Consider the following 25,606-nt stretch of genomic DNA (forward strand, 5'->3'; position numbering starts at 1 on the left):
GATTGTGATAAAAATAATCTGTATCCACTGCATGCCTCTTATATGAGGCACCTAAAATAGGCCAACTCATAGAAGTAGATAATAGAATCGTTACCAGTGGGTGCCTGGAGAGGAGGAGTTGTTCAAGGGGGTACAAAGTTACAGTTATCCAAGATGAGTAAGTTCCAGAGACTGTTGCACAACATAATGCCTACAGTTAACTATACAGTCTTGTGCATTTAAATATTTGTTAAGAGGGTAGATCTCATATTAAGTGTTCTTACCACACACACACACACACACACACACACACACACACACACACCACAACACAAAAGGACACAGGAAACTTTTAGAGGTTATGTTCATTAGTACAAGCATAGAGATATGTCCAAACTCACCAAATTGTATACATTATATGGGGGTTTTTTGGATACCAACTATACCTCAGAGCTGGAAAAAAATAATAAAAAAATAATGAAAATATTCTCTATCCAAATTTTCTTCATAAGCCATCTGCAGAAACTGAAATAGAGCACACGGCAAGAACTTTTTGGAAGAGATCTGTCATGTCATCTGGCTGTTCTAGAAATGCCTCTCTTTTTTAAAGATCTTTCATTTAATACAAGTAGAGTATTAAAAATGGTCCCTGGTAGGTGGCTCAGTTGGTTAAGCGTCCGACTCCAGCTCAGGTCATGATCTCATAGTTTGTCGGTTCGGGCCCCACATTGGACTCTTTGCTGACAGCCCAGAGCCTCGAGCCTGCTTCAGATTCTGTGTCTCCCTCTCTCTCTTCCCCTCCTCCACTCACACTCTGTCTCACTCTGTCTCTCAAAAATAAATAAATGTAAAAAAAAATTTTTTTTAATGGTCACTGGTAGTAGCAGACTCTATTCCCTTTGGCTCTCACAATTTCAGAGAAAAAGGGAATACATCTTTCTTGATTATTTGAGCAAAATTTCTGGTGAGGGCCCCGACTGGGATGACTTGGATCTGATGGGTATTTGTGACTCAACCACGGTGACCAGGGAGGAGTACTTTGATTGGTTTGGCTGGGTTACGTGCCCACCTGTGTGAGAGAAAGGCAGGTGAAGTAATTGACCACCCAGTGGGGTTGGGACAGGGTTCCTAAGAGAAATGAAGAGGAGGAGGAGACATAGGTTGAGATGAACTTTTTGCCTTAGTGGTGAGAGTAGTGTTTTAAATAGGGCCAAGCAAGAGGTCTGACAAGTTGTGATCCACATTTGTAACTAGTTCTACTTTATGTCTGAAGCAGAGAAGAAAGACATGCAACTGAAAAAAAAAAAAGGTGGAGTAGGAGGAAGGAAGAGACACAAAAAAGCTCAGGAATGAGCCTCTACCAATTTCCTGATTCACCCAGGTGGTTTTTGCTGTTTCTGATTCTCTGCCACAGTTAAGACATTTCTAAGGTGGGAGTTTCTTTCAGTTTCTCTCTTTCATTTTGCCTTCTAGGTGGACAAAAAAATCGTAAGAACTGAGATAGGAGTTCTTCTTCGCCTCTCACATCCAAACATTGTAAGTCATTTTTAATCTTCTATTTCAAAAATTTTCAAAGTTATAGAATGGGGTTTTTCTTCTTTGCTGGCCATGCTATTAATGAGATAGGGATTCTTCCACCACCATTAGGCAGCCGTGGCCTGCCCCTTGTCCTCATCTGATCACATTTTTAAATTCAGCAGCTGAATAAATCTTAAAAATAATACCCCTCAAAAGAGTCTCAAAATGGACAGATCAGCAATACATGCCATCTTTGTTTTCATGCATGAAAGGGTAACTAAAAATTGAAGTTTTGTTTCACTCTAAGAAAACACTGGCTTCTTCCTTTTGTGTGCCTATCTTATTAATATGCCATTGCTGAAAAAGCCTGTGAAGAAAATGCATTGCTTTCCAAAGTCATTTCAGTCTCCTTTGAGAGAGGATCTACTTCAGAAACAATGTGAAGATTCAAATAAATGATGTACTTCAATGGGGAAAATAACATGTCCTCAGAAGCTTTGCTCTAGGCTATGTCCAGACAAAGGTGCTGAGGGAAAGGTCTGGCAAAAAGCTTTCTTGAGCCAATGAAGTGAAAAGAACAAAATCATTTTCCAGGCCATAACTTGAACTGAGCCAACTACTTAAAGACAATATTTTACTCATTTCTTGAAAAAGTTATGGTGTCTAGGAGGATGACCTACAATGCTTAGTTAGGCTCCAAGCAAAGTGCTTAAAACTTAACGTATGGGTTAGCAATGCAGTCAGCTATAAGTAACAGAAAACTTGAATATGGTAGTGTAAACATATATTTTCTTATGTTATAATCAGAAGGCAGGCAGTTGCTGGCATTGGTTCAGCTCCTCAGTGATGCTATTCAGGACCCAGACATCTTCCACCCTCACGCTGTTCCTTCATTGTCCTAAATGGCTGCTCCACAGTTTTAACAGGTCTTCAGTCCTATACTCAAGACAAAAAGAACTGGAGATGTCTGGGTGACTAGTCAGTTAAGCATCCAACTCTTGATTTCAGCTCAGGTCATGATCTCACAGTTCATGAGATAGAGCCCTGGGTAGGGTTCTGCACTGACAGCATGGAGCCTGCTTGGGATTCTCTGTCTGCTTCTCTCTCTGCCCCTCCCCTGCTCTCTTTCTATCTCTCTCTCAAAACAATCTCTAAAAGAAAGAAAGAAAGAATTGAAAAGGCTTCGCCAGCAGAGTATGATGAGAAGAGTAGAGGCTTTTTCAAAATTTCCAGCTGCATCAGAATTCTCTTCAGATTTTATTGGCCAAAGCTGGCCACAAGATCATCCCTTTCCAGTTCCACAAGATCATGGAACTGGAAAATTGGGGCAGGATTATCCTAGGTGGCTTAGACCAATCATGATCCATAATTTGAAGCTAGGCATCTTGCTTCTCTGTACAAAATCTGCTTGCAATAAAGTAGGGGGAGAAGAGCTTTGGGTAAGCAATTAACAAAATTTGCCACATACAGTCACAACTTTTACATTATCCATCTTTTTCTTTCAACAACAAGTCAATGTAGAATTTTCCTCAAATGTGGATGAGTCCTGGTCACTAGATTCTCTGATATATGGAGGAAAATATCCGAATTGGGTGAGTTATCTGAGTGTGATGCGAGTCTTGTTATAGTCAGTCAAATCACTGCCATCACTACTTTTCTGAGGATCCCTTCATCCACCAGCAACATTTTAGCTGTTGAGAGGTATCCTTCCCATGTGGACAGACTTTAACCTGGTCCTGTTCTGCCTCAGACCCCTAATTCCAAGTTCCCTTCCAGGAGAAAGAGGCATTTACATCACTAGCAACCATGATGCTTTCAAATGTTTCAAGAAGCTTTGTTTGTTTGCTTTCGTTTTTTAATTCCAGAGCATTTCAGAAATTTTGATGTTTTGGCAAAATTTAGGAAGTGTTTCTAGGGCAGTTGTCTTTGAATTGTCAAAAAGAAAAATATAAAAACTCAAAAGGACCTTTAAAGAAATGAGGTAGTAACTGGTCAAAACAACCAGAGAGTGAAAAATGGCTACTGTTACCAGAATGCGGAAACTTTATTGATGATGATCCAATATATTGCTATTACAGAGAGTGTTGTTTTAGTCACAGTGTTAGCTCTTTCCTAGAAGGATGAAAATAAGGAATTTCTGATGTATTTTTAATATCTTTCCCCAGATAAAACTTAAAGAGATATTTGAAACCCCTACAGAAATCAGTCTGGTCCTAGAACTCGTCACAGGAGGAGAACTGTTTGACAGGTAAGATGGTCCTAGAAATCTAACTCAAGAAAAGTTTTGTTTCCAGGCACCAAAAAAGTATCAAAGGGAAATTTCTTCTGATGATTTTCATAATGACACATCGTACTACTTGATAAATTCTACCGAAATATATCTTCAGAGGAGTATAGAATGGAAGGAGAGTGTTATTTAATATGATATGGGTGTGTGAAAATTTGGGATGCTTAGTAAGTGAAAAATGAAACACCGTAATATCCATTTACTCTTGCAAACATTTACTTTCCCATTAAAAACAGAATTTCTAAAGACATACTAGATTTAAACTAAATAGTAACATTCATGAGAATGTTTCATGAAAAAATGTTTGATGAAAATTATAGAAAGTTAAATATGTAATAGTATTCTCTGTTATGATCCAAAAGGTTATAAAAATCAATACACTTCAAATGATTTTTTTAAGGCCTTGTTTCTCTGTTAGACTGTGTAGAGTTCCAAGAGGCAGAGTAAAACCTATGCTGTTATGTCCAGTTATAGCCAATTTCAGTTGTCTGGTCATCTGTTCATCACTCAAGGCAGAGGTTTGAGGATGCCAAGGAATACGCCTAAAAACCTGGTGGAGCATAATATAGGCAAACAATATGTACAAGAGACACAACCTTTAAGTTTCCGTGCCTTTCGCACCTTCCCCATTTTTCTGGGACAATTCCCTATTTACCTAGATGGGCTCTTAGGAGCCCTATGCTGTGCTCTTTTGGGTAGTCAAAAGAGAATGGAATTGGAAGAAGACAAAGTGACTAAGTAGGCATATATGAGGAAGAGTTAGAAGCTGGGTACTAATACAAAGTTCCTGTTGGTTAAGAATGCATTAAGAGAGAAGTGGGCTGCAAAGAGAAGACAGGAGAAAGATTGAGGGAACTACTGATAAAGCATGAGTGCCTGGGGCATAGTAAAATCCTCAGTGTTTGCTGAATGAATGAGCAACCACTATAATGAATAGACTGTAAGGAGAAAGAGATCTGAAGGGGATAGGGTTTGAAGGTGTCGGGAGAGGAGCACTCCTACCTTTCCTCCCCACCCAGACTCTACCTAGTTTAATTTGATGTCTGCATGAAGCTTCCAAAGATATTCATGTTCATTTTCAAAGGTTCTGTCTGTTTTTAATGTTACTTAGTGCAGATTTGGGTCTTCAGATAGGAAGGAGTAAAATGGTCCAGTTTGATTGGAGCTACATGTGTATCTTCAATAGATAAATAATTTTGTTTATATATACATTGAAATGTTCTTGGAACAAGTTATGTGGTTTATCAGACTTTAAAAATTGTATATTTTGGGGCACCTGATGGATCAGTCAGTTGAGCATCCAGCTTTGCCTCAGGTCATGATCTTGCGATTCGTGAGTTCGAGCTCCTATGTCAGGGCTCTCTGCTGTCAGCACAGAGTCTGCTTGGAATCCTCTGTCCCCCTCTCTCTGCCCCTCCCTGACACATTCTCTCTCTCTCTCTCTCTCTCTCTCTCTCTCTCTCTCTCTCTCTCCCCCCAAAGTAAATGAATATTAAAAAGAAAATTGCAACATTTTAACTAAAGACATATACTTCTTGTGGCATTTGGATTCATGTCTAGATCTTGACTTAAAAAACAAATAGCTAACTAAGAGTGATTTACTTAACCTCTCTGAAACTCAGAACAAATTTGAAGTGATTCTGTGTTGCTAAGGAAGCTGAGACACTGATCCACTGTAAGAATAAAGACCATCATGTTTCCTTATGTTTAGTGAAGACTCTTCTAGACTGATTAACTTGAATGTTACCAGAATTTGCCAGAAATGGCTTCTTTTTTAACACCTCTATAGCTAACTCTTTCATGGACGTATTTCTTCTTCAGGCACATTAATAGAGTCAATTTATAGTTCATTTCTGCTGCCTTTGGAGTAAGAAGGTCTCTCTAAGGAGAACTAACATATTATCTGCTAATTATAGTCTATCAGAGAGAAATGCCATGTTCTTTAACTGTAAATAACTACAGGACAGGAATGGCACACTAAAGCCATCATCTACCAATAGCACTTACTATTTACCTTCTTACCTCTATTTGTTCAAACTATTTTGGAATTAAGTCTTTCTGTCCGTCTCCAACCTTTCATGAAAAGATTCTGTTCTCTCATCTTGTAGTAGTCTAGCTGATTTGATGAGACAGAGTTAATTCAGCTCTAGATAAAAATGAAAAACTAAATACTGTTGAGAAATTTCATTTACAGAGGTAAATGGACGAAATATTCAGATTTAGCAGAAGACATCTAAAGAATGGCAGACAGCCAGTAAAGCACTCAATCACTTAAAAACTCTTAGTGGTCTTAGATCCCAGACTTTTTTCCCCCTTGAATGTTGTTGTCCACATATCTATTGCCATATCTGAGATGAACTTGGTTTCTCCATTAGATTACTTAATTCTACAGTTATCTTTAAAATTGTATCAAGTTGAAAATATACCCCATGTTATTATCCATGTATTTCTTTCTTTCTTGAGAGTTAAAAATCATAATACTGTTTTGTTTTGTTTTTTTCCTGTACTTCAGTCAGAACCAAATTCATTTAATTGCAATGATCAAAATTCATTCCTGGTCTAATGATGACGTTAATAGTTTCTAATGAATTAACTAATGGAACAATTGATGAAGAGATGATTGTGTTAGCCCATTAGAGCCAAAATGTTTGTATTTTAGTAGCAAAAAAATCTATTCCATGGTGCTTCTAAAAAACTAAACATATAAAAATTCAAGTGGAATCTGCTGTTGCATGTAGAATATAAATAGTAAAGTGCACAGGACAATTGATTAAAAATTTTGGAATCAAGTCAGTGATTTTTTTTGTGTACAAGAAAATCCCCCCAGAAAGTCCTTTACAAAATTGAGACATGATGGGAAAAAGAAAGCTCCAGAGGTTTTCTGCTTCATCTTTCTCAATCTAGTCATCTTCTTAGAAATTCACTGCATTTTTTGGGGCGCCTGGGTGGCTCAGTCAGTTAAGCGGCCTACTTCGGCTCAGGCAATGATCTCACGGTCCGTGAGTTCGAGCCCTGCGTCAGGCTCTGTGCTGACAGCTCAGAGCCTGGAGCCTGTTTCAGATTCTGTGTCTCCCTCTCTCTGACCCTCCCCCATTCATGCTCTGTCTCTCTCTGTCTCAAAAATAAATAAACGTTAAAAAAAATTAAAAAAAAAAAGAAAGAAATTCACTGCATTTTTTTAAATTGACAAAGTGTGAGATTGTTTGCTTTAAGAGTAAATTTTCCTTTTTTTTTTTTCAGAGAATGATTGTATTTTAAAGCAGCCAAGTTAGAAGTATACTTACAGTCTTCTAATTATATTTTTGAAGAAGTATTTTTTTCCTGATTTTTGTCTAACTCCAGTATCAGAATATGTTATGGATTTTTAAATTGTCTCGCTTTTTCTGTTTTCTCCTTGGGTTTTTGCTTGCCTGATTATGCTTGCTTAGATGCCAAACATTACATATAAAACATTTTGGAATATGAGGCTTTAAATGCTGTAACCTTCCAAAAAAGCAGATTTTCTTTTGCGGGCAGTTAAGGTAAGGAGCAGATCACTTTAATTCAATCAGGTATTTGGTTGATTCAAAGTGGAGCTTCCTGAAGGGAGATCTAGTTCTTATCAACTCCTACTCATAGGGTTTTGATCTTTAAGGGTTCCAATTTAAGCCAGGAGTTGTTCCAAACCCTTTTTCTTGACACACCCTAAATGCCAGCTTCTGTTCCTTCCATCTTGTGAGATGGCCAGAAGCTTTGTTCATCTTTTCAGCCTGTTAGCTACTGATATCGAAGCAGTAAATGCCTTTAAAGGGAAAGCGGAGGCATCAGATGTTAAGTTTGCTTTGCTGGGTTTTTTCTTCCCTCCTGGACCTTGGCTCCTAAATCCTTCACTTTCTTGGTAACTCTGATGTCTTCAAATATATTTAAAAAAAATTTATGTAGCTTGTTTTCATTGTTCTTGCCTGGAGGCTTGTCTACCCCACTGTTGCTGAGAACAAAAAATCAATATATTTGGTTTTAAAATTCCTTTCCCAGACGCTCATGTGTTCTCCTCTTTTATATCAAGGTAAGGAGGATGAAAAAGCATTGTCCCCACTTTACAGATGTAGCAACTGAGGATGAGTAAAGGTAAATGATTTTCCCAAATTAGGCATCCAGACTATGTTCTGGTCCAGCTCTGCCTTCTCATATGGCCCCACTGTCTTTCTTATTAAATCCAGTTAGTTCCTTTCGAATCATTTCCCAGAGAGCAAACTCATGTTTATACTATTTATGGAGAATCCATGATGTATTGGTTGGTTCTATGCAAAGCTATATATGTATTTAACCCACTCAATCGCTCTTCAAGTGTTTTGAGGTATTATTCTAATTTTTTCAAGAGAATAAACTGAAGAAACTAAGCCATAAAGCCAAGCTTGAAACTCCTATCTATTTGACTGCAAACTTTTTTTTAAGTTCTCCAAACTGAAAATATTCTTTTTAAAAACTGCAAGTGGTCAGTAAGCAAGAGAAGTAGTAGTTAATGTTTGGGAACTATGCATTGACCCTTTTAATCACCTGACAGAGTCCTAGTATATCAGCCCCAACAGTCATCTCCACTTGAATATTTCAGGGTTCTTAGTGTTGGCAGAAATTGAATTTTAAGGACATGGTCATTAGAAAGATTTCTAGAAATAGAACTTAGGGTTTTCCTTGCCCAGTCTCCACAGAGTTGTACCATGGTTGGTATTGTGGTTTAACCAAACTCAGATTATGTCTGAATTTATAAAGACTGTCGTGTCAGAAATTGATCATTGTTATTAAAGTGAAAAATCCATAAGATCTGTCTGAAAAGGATAATTAGTTACTATATCGAGTGCCTGTTGGTGTCCTGGAAGTGGTTGGGCATTTTATGAAGCGTGATCTCATTTAATCCTCACGGCAACACATGTACAAGGTAGGCCTTGATGTATACATTTTATTGACCAGATAACTGAGGATTAGAGAGGTCTATTAACTACGGTTAGGTCACTCAGCTTATATTGGGTCTACAACAATAATTTAATGAGATTGGAATCAAGTATGTCAGATTCCAAAGCATATGACTATTCTGGCATGTCATGCTGCTGCTATGTACGCAAATGCAAACACTCTTAGTACTTAAAAATAGAACTTCAAAATAGTAATGTAATATTTTGTCTTACTTCAGTGGGGGCTTAACTTAAATATTAATATGTATATATTCAACCATGGATATTTAAAAAAATTTTCAATTAAAAATTTTTTTAATGTTTTATTTTTATTTTTGAGAGAGAGAGGGAGAGAGAGAGAGAGAGTAAGCAGAGGAGGGGCAGAGAGAGAAGGAGACACAGAATCCCAAGCAGACTTCAGGCTCTGAGCTGTCAGCACAGAGTCCTGTGGGGGCGTCGAACTTGCGAACCAGGAGATCATGACCTGAGCCAAAGCCGGAGGCTTAACTGACTGAGCCACCCAGGTGCCTCCAACCATGGATATTTTAAATACATCTTCCCTTTAAGCAGTTTTATCTGGCTATATGGGAAGAAAACATATACTTCGATTTGGACCAGATTTATACTCTTTCTAGCAGCTGGGCTATAAAGGGAAGGATAAAGGTGAGGTAGTAGTAGGAGACACAGGATAAATGGAGGTTTATTTATTATTTTAAGCTGGCACACTGGGAACACATTTATTTGCTGATAGGAAGGAACCCACAAGCTGGAGAGGTAGGAAACATCTATGTGAGAGGGACTTATATATGGAACAACATGCCGGGGGAATTCGGAGAATAAGATCTGGAGGCAGATAAAAGGATTTGTTTAAAGTAGAAAAAGTTTCTTCTGAAGCAGAGTCAAGAGGCAGAAGACTCAAAGAACCTGGAGTAGTCACAACAATGTTGCAAAAGAAGAACACAGAGGATTTACTGTTGGAGCTGGAATATAATTCTGCTCTTACAAACTAGTAAATTAGCCTGTTATACCTTCATGGGTGTTGGAAAAAGATATGAGACTCCTGGGTCGGACACAAAGGACTTTGCTACTCACAGCACATCATGGGCATCAGCAAGTTTTTGTCATTTCCCTTCACCCTGCAAATTCCACAGGGGCAGCACTGCAGGCATGGGTGGATGCCTGCATATGGCGTGTGCTGTGTTCCAGGAGAGAAAATAACTTAACTGTACATGAACTGGCAAATGAGCAAACAAAATGTGCAATACTGTTCATCAATGAATAAGAATGTTCCTTCAATACATGCTACAACATACATGGGCCTCAAAAACATTATGCTAAGTAAAACAAACAAACACACAGGAAAGACTGCAAATTCTATGTCTCCATTTATATGGAATTTCCAGAAGGGTCACATCAATAGAGACCAAAAGCAAAAGCTGTGGTTGCCTAGGGCTGGGAATAGGAATGTGTTGGGGGAAGGGAGGGTAGTTTAAGTAGTTCAGACTTGATAAGCTCTATTTTAACAGTATTGTAGAAAAGAAATTTGTCTCCTAACAATGGCTGGGAGATAGTGGACTAGGGCACTTGAAGGAAATGAAGTTTGTTAGCGGGAACGTGAGAACAGACTAAGGCAAAAATAAGGATTTTTTATTTTTATTTTTAAAATTTATTTATTTATTTTTTAAACATGAAATTTACTGTCAAATTGGTTTCCATACAACACCCAGTGCTCACCCCAAAAGGGCCCCTCCTCAGTATCCACCACCCACTCTCCCCTCCCTCTCACCCCCATCAACCCTCAGTTTGTTCTCAGTTTTTAAGAGTCTCTTATGGTTTGGCTCTCTCCCTCTCTAACCTCTTTTTTTTTTTCTTCCCCTCCCCCATGGACTTCTGTTAAGTTTCTCAGAATCCAAAAAGAAGTGAAAACATATGGTATCTGTCTTTCTCTGTATGACTTATTTCACTTAGTATGACTCTCCAGTTCCATCCACGTGGCTACAAAAGGCCATATTTCATTCTTACTCATTGCCAAGCAGTATTCCATTGTGTATATAAACCACAATTTCTTTATCCATTCATTAGTTGATGGACATTTAGGCTCTTTCCATAATTTGGCTATTGTTGAGAGTGCTGCTATAAACACTGGGGTACAAGTGCCCCTATGCATCAGTGCTCTTGTATCCCTTGGGTAAATTCCTGCAGTGCTATTGCTGGGTCATAGGGTAGATCTATTTTTAATTTTTTGAGAAACCTCCACACTGTTTTCCAGAGTGGCTGCACCAGTTTGCATTCACACCAGTGCAAGAGGGTTCCTGTTTCTCCACATCCTCTCCAGCATCTACAGTCTCCTGATTTGTTCATTTTAGCCACTCTGACTGGTGTGAGGTGATATCTGACTGTGATTTCCCTGATGAGGAGCGACGTTGAGCATCTTTTCATGTGCCTGTTGGCCATCTGGATGTCTTCTTTAGAGGAGTGTCTTTTCATGTTTTCTGCCCATTTCTTCACTGGGTTATTTGTTTTTTGGGTGTGGAGTTTGGTGAGCTCTTTATAGATTTTGGATACTAGCCCTTTGTCCGATATGTCATTTGCAAATATCTTTTCCCATTCCGTTGGTTGCCTTTTAGTTTTGTTTATGTTTCCTTTGCAGTGCAGAAGCTTTTTATTTTCATGAGGTCCCAATAGTTCATTTTTGCTTTTAATTCCCTTGCCTTTGGGGATGTGTCAAGGAAGAAATTGCTATGGCTGAGGTCAAAGAGGCTTTTTTCCTGCTTTCTCCTCTAGGGTTTTGATGGTTTCCTGTCTTACATTTAGGTCCTTTATCGATTTTGAGTTTGTTTTTGTGAATGGTGTAAGAAAGTAGTCTAGATTCATCCTTTTGCATGTTGCTGTCCAGCTCTCCCAGCACCGTTTGTTAAAGAGACTGTCTTTTTTCCATTGGTTATTCTTTCCTGCTTTGTCAAAGATGAGTTGGCCATACGTTTGTGGGTCTAGTTCTGGGGTTTCTATTCTATTCCATTGGTCTATGTGTCTGTTTTTGTGCCAATACCATGCTGTCTTGATGATGACAGCTTTGTAGTAGAGGCTAAAGTCTGGGATTGTGATGCCTCCTGCTTTGGTCTTCTTCTTCAAAATTACTTTGGCTATTCGGGGCCCTTTGTGGTTCCATATGAATTTTAGGATTGCTTGTTCTAGCTTTGAGAAGAATGCTGGTGCAATTTTGATTGGGATTGCATTGAATGTGTAGATAGCTTTGGGTAGTATTGACATTTTGACAATATTTATTCTTCCAATCCATGAGCACTGAATGTTTTTCCATTTCTTTATATCTTCTTCAAGTTCCTTCATCAGCTTTCTATAGTTTTCAGCATACAGATCTTTTACATCTTTGGTTAGGTTTATTCCTAGATATTTTATGCTTCTTGGTACAATTGTGAATGGGATCAGTTTCTTTATTTGTCTTTCTGTTGCTTCATTATTAGTGTATAAGAATGCAACTGATTTTCTGTACATTGATTTTGTATCCTGCAACTTTCCTGATTCATGTATCAGTTCTAGCAGACTTTTGGTGGAGTCTGTCGGGTTTTCCATGTATAATATCATGTCACCTGCAAAAAGTGAATGTGTAACTTCATCTTTGCCAATTTTGATGCCTTTGATTTCCTTTTGTTGTCTGATTGCTGATTCTAGAACTTCCAACACTATGTTAAATGACAGCGGTGAGAGTGGACATCCCTGTCATGTTCCTGATCTCAGGGAGAAAGCTCTCAGGTTTTCCCCATTGAGGATAATATTAGCTGTGGTCTTTTCATAAATGGCTTTTATGATCTTTAAGTATGTTCCTTCTATCCCGACTTTCTCGAGGGTTTTTATTAAGAAAGGATGCTGAATTTTGTCACATGCTTTTTCTGCATCGATTGACAGGATTATATGGTTCTTATCTTTCCTTTTATTAATGTGATGTATCACATTGATTGATTTGCGAATGTTGAACCAGCCCTGCAGCCCAGGAATGAATCCCACTTGATCATGGTGTATAATTCTTTTTATATGCTGTTGAATTCGATTTGCTAGTATCTTATTGAGAATTTTTGCATCCATATTCATCAGGGATATTGGCCTGTAGTTCTCTCTTTTACTGGGTCTCTGGTTTAGGAATCAAAGTAATGCTGGCTTCATAGAATGAGTCTGGAAGTTTTCCTTCCTTTCTATTTTTTGGAACAGCTTGAGAAGGATAGGTATTATCTCTGCCTTAAGTGTCTGGTAGAATTCCCCTGGGAAGCCATCTGGTCCTGGACTCTTAGTTGTTGGTAGATTTTTGATAACTGATTCAATTTCTTTGCTGGTTATGGGTCTGTTCAAGTTTTCTATTTCTTCCTGTTTGAGTTTTGGAAGTGTGTGGGTGCTTAGGAAGTTGTCCATTTCTTCCAGGTTGTCCAGTTTGTTGGCATATAATTTTTCACAGTATTCCCTGATAATTGCTTGTATCTCTGAGGGATTGGTTGTAATAATTCCATTTTCATTCATGATTTTATCTATTTGGGTCATCTCCCTTTTCTTTTTGAGAAGCCTGGCTAGAGGTTTGTCAATTTTGTTTATTTTTTCAAAAAACCAACTCTTGGTTTTGTTGATCTGCTCTACAGTTTTTTAGATTCTATATTGTTTATTTCTGCTCTGATCTGTGTTATTTCTCTTCTTCTGCTGGGTTTGGGGTGTCTTTGCTGTTCTGCTTCTATTTCCTTTAGGTGTGCTGTTAGATTCTGTATTTGGGATTTTTCTTGTTTCTTGAGATAGGCCTGGATTGCAGTGTATTTTCCTCTCAGACTGCCTTCGCTGCATCCCAAAGCGTTTGGATTGTTGTATTTTCATTTTCATTTGTTTCCATATATTTTTTTTTAATTTTTTTTTCAACGTTTATTTATTTTTGGGACAGAGAGAGACAGAGCATGAACGGGGGAGGGGCAGAGAGAGAGGGAGACACAGAATCGGAAACAGGCTCCGGGCTCTGAGCCATCAGCCCAGAGCCTGACGCGGGGCTCGAAATCCCGGACCGCGAGATCGTGACCTGGCTGAAGTCGGACGCTTAACCGACTGCACCACCCAGGTGCCCCTATTTCCATATATTTTTTAATTTCTTCTCTAATTGCCTGGTTGACCCATTCATTCTTTTTGGGGTGTTCTTTAACCTCCAATCTTTTGGAGGTTTTCCAGACTTTTTCCTCTGATTTCAAGTTTCATAGCATTGTGGTCTGAAAGTATGCATGGTATGATCTCAGTTCTTGTATACTTATGAAGGGCTGTTTGTGACCCAGTATGTGATCTATCTTGGAGAATGTTCCATGTGCACTCGAGAAGAAAGTATACTCTGTTGCTTTGGGATGCAGAGTTCTAAGTATATCTGTCAAGTCCATCTGATCCAATGTATCATTCAAGGCCCTTGTTTCTTTATTGGTCCTGTGTCTAGATGATATATCCAATGTAGTAAGTGGGGTATTAAAGTCCCCTGCGATTACCACATTCTTATCAATAAGGTTGCTTATGTTTGTGAGTAATTGTTTTATATATTTGGGGTCTCCCGTATTCGGTGCATAGACATTTATAATTGTTAGCTCTGCCTGATGGATAGACCCTGTAATTATTATATAATGCCCTTCTTCATCTCTTGTTACAGCCTTTCATTTAAAGTCTAGTTTGCCTGATATAACTATGGCTACTCCAGCTTTCTTTTGAGATCCAGTAGCATGATAGATAGTTCTCCATCCCCTCACTTTCAATCTGAAGGTGTCCTCAGGTCTAAAATGAGTCTCTTGTACACAGGAAATAGATGGGTCTTGTTTTTTTTATCCATTCTGATACCTTATGTCTTTTGGTTGGAGCATTTAGTCCATTTGCATTCAGTGTTATTATTGAAAGATATGGGTTTAGAGTCATTGTGATGTCTATAGGTTTCATGCTTGTAGTGATGTCTCTGGTACTTTGTCTCACAGGATCCCCCTTAGGATCTCTTGTAGGGCCAGTTTAGTGGTGAGGAATTTCTTCAGTTTTTTTGTTTTTTGGGGAAGACCTTTATCTCTCCTATTCTAAATGACAGACTTGCTGGATAAAGGATTCTCGGCTGCATATTTTTTCTGTTCATCACATTGAAAATATCCTGCCTTTCCTTTCTGGCCTGCCAAGTTTCAGTAAATAGATCCATCACTAGTCTTATTGGTCTCCCTTTATATGTTAGAGCGTGTTTATCCCTAGCTGCTTTCAGATTTTTCTCTTTATCCTTGTATTTTGCCAGTTTCACTATGATATGTCATGCAGAAGATCGATTCAAGTTACGTCTGAAGGGAGTTCTCTGTGCCTCTTAGATTTCAATTCCTTTTTCTTTCCCCAGATCAGGGAAGTTCTCAGCTATGATTTGTTCAAGTACACCTTCAGCCCCTTTTTCTCTCTCTCTTCCTCCTCTGGAATCCCTATTATACGGATATTATTGCATTTCATCGCATCACTTAGTTCTCTAATTCTCCCCTCATACTCCTGGATTTTTTTTATCTCTCTTTTTCTCAGCTTCCTCTTTTTGCATAAATTTATCTTCTACTTCACCTATTCTCTCCTCTGCCTCTTCAATCCGAGCTGTGGTTGCCTCCATTTTATCTTGCACCTCATTTGTAGCATTTTTTAGCTCCTCCTGACCGTTTCTTAGTCCCTTGATCTCTGTAGCAATAGATTCTCTGCTGTCCTCTATACTTTTTTCAAGCCCAGAGATTAATTTTATGACTATTATTTTAAATTCACGTTCTGTTATATTGCTTAAATCGTTTTTGATCAGTTCGTTAGTTGTCGCTACTTCCTGGAGTTTCTTTTGAGGAGAATTCTTCTGTTTCGTCATTTTGGATAGTCCCTAGGGTGGCGCCCTACTGCAGGGCACTTCTGCTGTGCTGTCTGGAGTAACTTGTCTTGGTGGGTGGGGCCACATTCAGACCTGATGTCTGCCCCCAGCCCACCACTGGGGCCACAGTCAGACTGGTGTATACCTTTTCTTCCCCTCTCCCAGGGGCAGGACTCACTGTGGAATGGTGTGGCCCCTGCTTGGGCTACTTTCACACTGCCAGGCTTGTGGTGCTGCTTCGATGGGATCTGGCATATTAGCCAGGGTGGATCCGTAAGGTGCACAGTGGCGGGAGGGGCAGGCTCAGCTAGCTTTGCCTTCCGTGGTCTGCTGTGGGAGGGGCCCTGTGGCACCGGGAGGGAAGCCGACCCGTCGGAGGGATGGATCCACAGAAGCACAGCGTTGGGTGTTTGCGTGGTGCAAGCAAGTTCCGTGACGGGAACTGGTTTCCTTTGGGATTTTGGCTGGGGGGTGGGCGAGGGAGATGGCGCTGTCCAGTGCCTTTGTTCCCTGCCGAGTTGAGCTCTGTCCTCCAGGGCTCAACAACTCTCCCTCCCGTTGTCCTCAAGCCCTCACGCTCTCTGAGCAGAGCAGTTGACTTATAACATTCCAGATGTTAAGTCCTGCTGGCTGTCAGAACACACTCCATCCGGTCCCTCCGCTTTTGCAAGTCAGACTCAGGGGCTCTGCCTTGCTGGGTGGGCTGCCCCTCCACCGCCCCAGCTCCCTCCTGCCAGTCCATGTAGCGTGCACCACCTCGCCGCCCTTCCTACCCTCTTCCGTGGGCCTCTTGTCTACACTTGGCTCTGGAGAGTCCGTTCTGCTAGTTTTCTGGCAGTTTTCTGGATTATTTAGGCAGATGTGGGTGGAGTCTAAGTGATCAGCAGGATGAGGTGAGCCCAGCATCCTCCTACGCCGCCATCTTCTGATTCAAGAATAAGGATTTTTGAGGAACACCAAGGGTCTGCTGAGGCTGGAGCTTGTATGTTTTTGGAGAGGTGGTCTGTGGTATTTTACACTGTTGGCTAAATCTCTCCATATCTTTCATGTAGGTTTTGACAGCATCTCTTTTTCCCTTGGATTTTATTCTATCTTTTCAGTTTTCTCCTTTTTTTTTTTAAATTTAATTTATTTTTTAAATTCACATCCAAGTTAGCATATCATGCAACAATGATTTCAGGGGTAGATTCCTTAATGACCCTTACCCATTTAGCCCATCTCCCCTCCCACAACTCCTCCAGTAACCCTCTGTTTGTTCTCCATATTTAAGAGTCTCTTATGTTTTGTCCCCCTCCCTGTTTTTATATTTTTTTTGCTTCCCTTCCCTTATGTCCTCCCGATCTCTTTCCTGAGGTCTTCTTCCTCTTTCCATTCCTTCAATGTCCGCCTTTCCTAAAGCTCTTGCCTACATTCTCTGTAGGTAAATTGGACAATCTCCTGTGGTTTCAGCCACATTGCTGACTGCTGTCTTAGCAGAGATAAGAACCATATTTTCAACAATCTGCTAGACATTTTCACCTGCACATCCTATAGGTACCTCTAGATCAGTATGTCCTCAAGTGAACTCAACATTCTTCCTTCCACTCTCCATCTTGCTTCTCCCTCCTACCTCTGTGAACTAACTTAACATCTGAGCTGGTCAACATTAATTTCTCCCTCTTCCTCTCACTCTGTCCAGCCCCCTCCCCATAACTCTTTCTCTGAGCAGCTTTCAGATCCATTCTCTCTCCCCTTTCCCACTTCTTGTGCCCTTTTGAGCCTTTACATTCTCTTTGCTAATGCAACAGACTCCAAACTGGTGTATCTTTCACTATCTTCCATCCATCCATGTTTAAAGCACTGATTTGATCAGGTCAGCCCAGAAGGATACTTCCTAAAAGTCAGTTCTTTTAAACATGACAAATAAAACAACTCATTCTGGCCTCACCCTACTGTTCTGGCTTCACCACTGACCTTTATTTTTTTCACCAGCACATTAACCAGAGCACAGTGCTTTCACCCTCAATGAGCTCCTGGTCCAGAATCAGGAAAGTAAAAATGTGATATGGACCCGAATATTATTTTTCAATACTGCCATCATCTCCCAAAAATGTGTTTAAGGCTTATGGAGACAACCACAATATCACAAGATAAAAAAATAAAATAAATGAGGACAAGGAACTAAAAAGGAAATAAAAGTAAGAATCAAGTATACAAAAGATATATCATAAGACACTTTGTATTTTCCAGAGTTTGGCCAGAGATTTGGCTCTAAGTCTTTATTACATGTTATAATTCAGACATAAACACAGCACTTTAAGCACAAAATAAGGGGGTCGTCTAAGGCAGAAATGGCTTCAGGGAGGAATAGAATCTTTGAGCTGAATTTTAAGTGAGAAATCAAAAATTAGCAGGTAAAGCTTAGAGGGAAGGGTAAAGGGATGTCCAAAAGCAGAGCACATTGGCAGGATTAGAAATGACTACCTTAGACTCTGTTTTAGAAGCTGTTCTAGACAGAAGGTAAGCAGTTGCTCAGTATTTGTCAAACGAATAACTTGAATAAATACTATGCTCTTGGGAAATTTATATTACATCTTTGGGTGAAGCATTTCACTTACAGTACGAGGGAACTATACCAGGGCTCCCTTAGGCCCAAACCCAGGTCTACAGTTTGATTTGACCCCCCCTTTCTCCTGCACCATCCTGTCCCTGAGCAGCACCCACAATGATCCACAGCTCGTTATTCTCTTCCTAGTTTTCAAATTTAACAGTTGCCACTAGTATCTTTGAAACTATTTTTTAAGTCTATGAATTTAACACTCTTCAGGGGACTTCTTAGAAAAACCATCAATATTCACTAAGTTGTCATCAATGAAATGAGAAAAGGCAGTGAAAGAAGCTTATAAAGGAGTGATAGATTTACACAGGCTACAGCAGAATTCACTTTAATGTATGTAACAGCGTAATGATGTACTGGCAGCTCTTAAGACTTGGTTCCTGAAACTCCTGTCTGGGGCTTTTACCCTATGTTATTTGATCCTTCAGTACACATTGTCATCAGACCAGTATCTTTTCCACAAAAACCTATGGTTATCTAATAGCACTTCCATTTGAGAAAAAGCTGTCATTGGTGGGGAGAGCTGGAGGGCTCCTAATCTCCGTGCCAGGAAGTCTGAGGGCCTCAGGAAATGATCAGATTAGAGCTCTTCAGCTGCATTGCCGGTGCTAACTGCCAGCCGGGTGATGTGCTCAATTCAGCCGGGTGATGTGCTCAATTCAATTTACAGCAATTAAGGTGACAGCAACAAATGCTCAAAAGTTGTATTTTAAAGCAGATCCATGGAAAGAAATAGGCATTGCCTGTGCTTTTTCATCCTGCAATGTTAAAATGATGAGAAGGGAAATAGTCCCAACTGTGGGGAAGAAGAGCGTGCGCACCAACACACAGGAAATGGTGGCCGTAAAAAGCATGGTCTAGGACTAAGAAGCCTAGTGAGGTCAGAGGATCACAGCTTGGCAGCCTACAGAGACACATCCCTATTGCACTTCCTTCCCTGATCTGCAGATGTCTGCTACTCCTGTTAGCAACTGAGGGACCCATGGGAACTGAGATCTCAGGGTAGCTTTTTGGGTCCCCTTGTGATTAAAATCCTGAGTCTTTGTTTTTAGCCCTGAGTCTTCTAGCCCAGGTCACAATGGAAAAGTAGGAAAATGTGCTTAATAGCGAGAAACTACATGGCCCTGGGCCTTTGAAAATGATCTGAAGATGCTGATAACATCTTAACTCCCTTCTTATTATGTTACAGAGCATGAAAAAGAAATTAGTTTGCTAAATCCGAGGAGAAATATACCAATAAGTATATTTAAATATAAAAACCAAAATTATCCTATTTTTTACAGCTCTAAAACCCCTACAATGATTGAATATTTCATTGCTTCTAAAAACTGAAGGCACTAATATATTTTGTATAAACCTACAAACTCTTGATTGGATGTATATGGCAACTTGTTTTTCTGAAATTCTAGCTAAATAGTACAGAGAAATTGCTATGTGTTGCCTCATGAAACAAATGATGTATTTTGCTGATTTGAATCATTTTGATTTTATTCAAAATAAGTTTCAAAAAAGATTCATGTTATTACAATAATATCTAGGAACTAACTCTGAATGTATTCCTAAGGCCAACAGGAACCTTTATACCTGTTGTATTTTGCTTTGGGAAGTGTCTATATGGCTGCTCTCCCCTTGGATCCATATCCAGCATACTTGTGACAAACATCAGTTTCTAGTCCAATGCTTTGTTCCCCGTGATAAGGAACACAGGCAAAGGAGTTGTTCAAATATCCACAGTCTGAAATTTCTCTGGCACTCATTTACTTGGCAGTTAGTATTGATTCTGTTACGGAACCAGGCTGGAACGCTGGCGGAAAAACTAAGTGGCACTCCAAGATCTTGGGGGATCGGAGATTTATTTAACACTGGCAGGCTCAGAGGAGACCATTTCTCCAAAGATCTGAGCCCCAAATGCAAACAAGAAGGGTAATTTATAGTTGTCAGCCTCTATATTTGTGGAAGGGTTTTCGTGCACTTCGCAAACAGGGCTAGAAGAACCCGGAAGAGGGGTTTCTAAGCCAGAGACCAGAGCTTGTTTTAGTCCCATCGGCCATCTTATGGTGTAAAACTTTATTCATTTTCTCAACAATTCCACAAATACTTATTGACTGCCCAGTATGAGCAAGACTGGGAGCGAGTCTCTGTGGGTGATCAAAACATAAATCTAGTGAGAAGGCTAAAAATTTTCCCATGATAACCTACAAAAGGTATTGGCCAAACATATCTACTGTAGTCATGCCTAAATGGAGAGAAAAAGGTTGTAAGATTTCATTTTCCTTTGCTTGGTCACTAATGTCTTCTCTTCCAATCTTAGTTTAAGTTAAAAACCTGCATTTGCGACTTGAGAAGTTCACTGCTGTTGATCTTTCTAGTCAGCCATGAATGGCCTGGGTGGAAGCTCAACTTATAAAATACTTAAAGATGAATGTTTGAATTCCAGAAACCTAACTCTGTGAACAAATCCACTGGGAACAAAATGCCTTTTAGCAGAAGGAAACTGGAAGACATGTGGTTAAGCTATGGAGAGCATATGGAGAGTAGAGGTCAAGGGGATGGGGTGGGGAGAGTGCCTGCATTCTGTGCTCCTGTCCTACATGTCTACTCTAGAGACATTTCTGACAACAGAATTTATAAATCCTTTGGCTGTACAAACCTTAGTATAACATGTTTTACATCTATGGTGATGCTTTTGTTAATAATTTCTCTACTGTGGTTTCCTCTGGGGCAGGACCCAAATTTTATTCTTTATAGATTCTGCAAGTACCTGGCTCATGTTAGACAGAATTATTGTTTGACTATCACTATGTCATCCACACTCTCATAATTCTCACTGTAGTGTTGGTCCTTTTTCTTAGAACAAACTCCTTCCTGGGTGCCTGGGTGACTCAGTCAGTTGAACGTCTGACTCTTGATTTCTGCCCAGATCATGATCCCAGGATCTTGGCATCAAGCCTCATGTTGGGCTCCATGCTGAGTGTGGAGCCTGCTTAAGATTCTCTCTCTCTTTCTCTCCCCCTACCCTGCCTCTCCCCGCAACTTGCGTGTGCTCCCTCTCTCTCTCTCAAATTAAAAAAAAATTTTTTTAAGAGCAATCTTCTTCTTCTCTAGTCCCTGCTCCTCCTCTATACCTATCCCACTCCTAGCTCCTACCCTTTCTGCAACTAGAAAACTTCTACACACCCTTGAAGTCTGAGCTGAGATATAGCTGTCTCTGGAATCCTTTTCCCACCATGCATGGCCTCCAGAATCAATCACTGGTCCTCTCTGTGAGCTTTCAGGTCATTCTCTAATACCTCTGCCACAGTATTTAGCACACTGTGTTGATTGTCTGTGTCTGCTAATACCAAGAGAAACCCCATAAGTGCAGAGGCCATGTCTGGTTCACTACTGAATGCCCAGCACATAACGGTCATTCCATAATATTTCTTGAATAAATGAGTGAATGAACATATCTGTTAGAATGCATCCTTTCCATTAACTAGATGAAATGTTTTACTAATTTAACATATGTTGTAGAAAATTAGTGAGATTTCCATTACCTGTTCTTACACCTACTACTCTTCCCTCTATCCTACCTGAAAACAGGTCCCAAGAAAATTCACTGCTTTATCTAGCCAGTCCCTAGACATTCACACACATGGTCACATTCTAAACACAGGCAATTAACTCTAAATTATACCCAAATAAAAATGCATAAACATCATATGTAGGCCAAAGCTTGGGGCATCATAATAAATCAAAATATAGGGAAGAATTTCTAGTGGGTGAAGCACTTCCCTTCTAAGAGGTGGGGATACATTCATAAGAACTTATGTACCTAGCAGACAAGGAGGATTTCTTATCAGAGAGGCTGCAGATGGTTGTGCAACTTGGCGGAGTACTGCTTACATAGACTAAGTCATGAGTAGCACCCTCTAGAGGGGTGCCACAAAGCAGTTGTGATAAAGCTCTAGCCTTGGTGAGTGACTATGGGAAAAATCCACGCTGTTTTTTGCAGCACAGGAAGTAACTGATTTTATCCTCTTCTGGGGAGAATGGGCGGTAGAAAGAAAGGTAATTATTGGCCATTCCTTTCCATCGTCTTTGTAACAACTCTCCTCGTTTAAGAAGACTGGGGAAAGCCAAGCTGCTAGAGTGCAGGTGCCACACACAGAGGAGACACTAATTACATTTGAGTTGGTTGATGGATGTACCACAAAATATACATTTAGAGCAAAATGCAGAGGATGATGTAATGGTAGCCAGAGTTCTCAACTTACTCTGACATACTAGTCCTTCTTTTCCTCTTCTCTCACAGTTAATTTTAAAATGTTCAGAAAGTATAGTGCAATTAAATTTCTAGTAAGTAGACTATGTAACTTAATCATGAATTGGAAGAATTTGTGATATTAAAAGGAAATATTAGGGGCGCCTGGGTGGCGCAGTCGGTTAAGCGTCCGACTTCAGCCAGGTCACGATCTCGCGGTCCGGGATTTCGAGCCCCGCGTCGGGCTCTGGGCTGATGGCTCAGAGCCTGGAGCCTGTTTCCGATTCTGTGTCTCCCTCTCTCTCTGCCCCTCCCCCATTCATGCTCTGTCTCTCTCTGTCCCAAAAATAAATAAACATTGAAAAGGAAATATTATATGAAAACTGATTTTCAAGAACCAATTAATAATGATTCCCTTAATATTGTAATCTACTTTGACATTTTATTTGACCTTGGCACATAACTGGTATCTGATAAATAAAAAGGTGAGGAAGGGTATTTCATCATTCCTCCTTTGAAAAGATGATGAGTTTGTGTCTCTTGACAGTGTTGAGTAGAGAAAATAAAATAATTGAAATTTTTGCATCCATATAATTTTTCTGAATCTTGATAATTATGGTCACTGAGGTATCTTCTTATATATTTTTTATTTGATACCTGTTTTTTTTCTGCTTTTCCTTATCATCCATCCCCTATATTGGAAACATTTTATAGATAGTTTTTAATTTAATTTTTTTAAATTTACATCCAAATTAATTAGCATATAGTGCAACAATGGTTTCAGGAGTAGGTTCCTTAATGCCCCTTACCCATTTAGCCCATCCCCCCTCCCACAACTCCTCCAGTAATCCTCAGTTTGTTCTCCATATTTATGAGTCTCTTCTGTTTTGTCCCCCTCCCTGTTTTTGTATTATTTTTGTTTCCCTTTCCTTATGTTCATCTGTCTTGTCTCTTAAAGTCCTCATATGAGTGAAGTCATATGATTTTTGTCTTTCTCTGACTAATTTCACTTAGCATAATGCCCTCCAGTTCCATCCACATAGTTGCAAATGGCAAGATTTCATTCTTTTTGATTGCCGAGCAATACTCCATTGTATATATATACCACATCTTCTTTATCCATTCATCCATCGATGGACATTTGGACTCTTTCCTTACTTTGGCTATTGTTGATAGTGCTGCTAGAAACATTGGGTTGCATGTGTCCCTTTGAAACAGCACACCTGTATCCCTTGGATAAATACCTAGTAGTGCAATTGCTGGGTTGTGGAGTAGTTCTATTTTTAGTTTTTTTGAGGAACCTCCATACTGTTTTACAGAGTGGCTGCACTAGCTTGCATTCCCAACATTTTATAGATTTTTAAATCCAACTTTTAATACCAGCTTTGAGAACTTACAGCTTCTTGCCACAACATAAAAAAAAAGGAAGATACTTTCTGAAAAATAACTGTGCTATGTAAGATATTGTTAGTCTAAAAAATTTCAATACAAAATTACAAAAATTGTTGAAATTTTGTCTCTTATATGTTTTGAATTGACCTTTTTCAGGCATATCTTTACCACAAACTTTTGTCAGCTGAAAACATCTTATGCAAGTTGGTAATCTTTAGCAGTAAAAAAAATGTGTTTTTCTTGAAATTTTGGGAAGATAGAAATAGAAACAGTGTAGTTTTCTAGTCTTTTGAAACATCCCTATAAGAATAGAGAAACTAGGACAGAAAAACGTAAAACTCAGACAATATCTATAACAAAACCAGGTGACAAGGTTTCCCACGAAACCTTGAAACAAGTGAATGAGGACAAACTAATGACCGTTACAAGAGCCACATAGTATTAGCCTCTAGGTTAGAGGATGTAAGGGGACATTGATAAACCTAAGAAGAGGAGAAGACTCCAATCTCCAAAGCCTCCAAATCACTGAGAAGCAGAATGGGCCAATACAAGAACAGCTGAAATTGTGAGGGCTTTTTGCCATCCAAATCTCTGAGAATCACAAGGGATCCCCCTACAATAAGGTCTGAAGGACTTGACTAATACAGTCAAGGCTCTATAAATCCTGGAGGTACTATCTGAAGCCCCATTGGGTAAATGAGGAGAAACTGCTGGGAAGAGACTCTAATACCCAGAGCAGATGAGTAGAGGTAAAGTTTCAGATAGAGGAGAAGAGATCTCAGAAAGTATGAGGTCATAATTTTGAATGCTTCATGAAAATAATCAGAAAGTCAAGAGACATGAAACTAAAAGATATCCTGACCCATCATTCTGTCAAAAAGGTTAAGAAAACCAACTTTGCTTAAAAATAAATAGCAACAGACAGGTGTCTCCATTAATTGCAATACAAAATGATTATAAGAGCACAGAAAATTAGCATGTCAGGAGGGTGTGCCCACAAAACAGATGAAAGCATTACACAATCTGCAGAATATTGAAATTAATATTACTTAATACTAAAATTAAGAACATCATAAAGGAGAGAGAAAATATAAGTCAAAAGTAAAAACAAAAAACAAAAAAAGACCTCATAGTGCATGTAACTGTACACCCCAAAGAAGAAAATCAAAGCAATGAAAGCAATGGAAGAAAACAGATATGGGTACAAAGCATTCTAATTCAGGAAAACATTCCTGAAAGCAAAATGAAAAAGACTTAAGTTAAAAGAAAGATTCCTTAAAAAAAAAAGAATGAAAAGAAAGATTCCTTGTCCATATCCATGCAAAAAGAGCAAGTCGTGTATTTGGAATAGAAAGCCAGATGGAGAGAGAGGAGGGGGCAGGAGGAGGGGCGAAGAATGAGGAGCTTCATGTAAAAAGAGAATAAGAGACACATGTAACCAGTCAAACTGTGTGGACCTTATTTTGATGCTGATTCAAACAAACAATTTTTAACATGTCCAAGACAATTGGATATTTGAAACACTGCGGTTTTGAAAATATTAAGGAATTGTAATTTATAGGTATGATAATGGCATTGTAGTTATGAGTTTTAAAAGATCCTTTTTTTTTAGAGAAAACTCCTTATTTATAATGAAATTATGTGATGTCTGATACTTCAAAATTAAAAAAAGAGAATGGAAAATGATTGGATAAATAAAACAGCATTGGCCATGAATTAATAATTATTGAAGCTGTGTAGTAATCACACAGAATGGTTCATGGTATGTTGCCTAGTTGGTATATGT

The 25,606-nt window shown here is 39.2% G+C and overlaps 1 protein-coding gene across 3 annotated transcripts in view; it reads left to right on the forward strand.

Annotated features, from left to right (window-relative positions):
* Window positions 1-25,606, forward strand: part of CAMK4 (calcium/calmodulin dependent protein kinase IV) — a 219,016-nt gene that overhangs the window by 130,344 nt on the left and 63,066 nt on the right. For 2 of the 3 annotated variants that reach the window (XM_047851916.1, XM_047851925.1), the window contains exons 3-4: window positions 1,453-1,515; window positions 3,663-3,745. In XM_047851916.1, the coding sequence (XP_047707872.1) occupies window positions 1,453-1,515; window positions 3,663-3,745 (146 nt within the window). Of the gene's footprint in view, window positions 1-1,452; window positions 1,516-3,015; window positions 3,090-3,662; window positions 3,746-25,606 lie in introns of those variants that run through there. The other variant, XM_047851933.1, reaches the window with a different exon arrangement.

This window comes from Prionailurus viverrinus, chromosome A1 (genome assembly GCF_022837055.1).
Source record: "Prionailurus viverrinus isolate Anna chromosome A1, UM_Priviv_1.0, whole genome shotgun sequence".
In the NCBI taxonomy this organism is placed as follows: domain Eukaryota; kingdom Metazoa; phylum Chordata; class Mammalia; order Carnivora; family Felidae; genus Prionailurus; species Prionailurus viverrinus.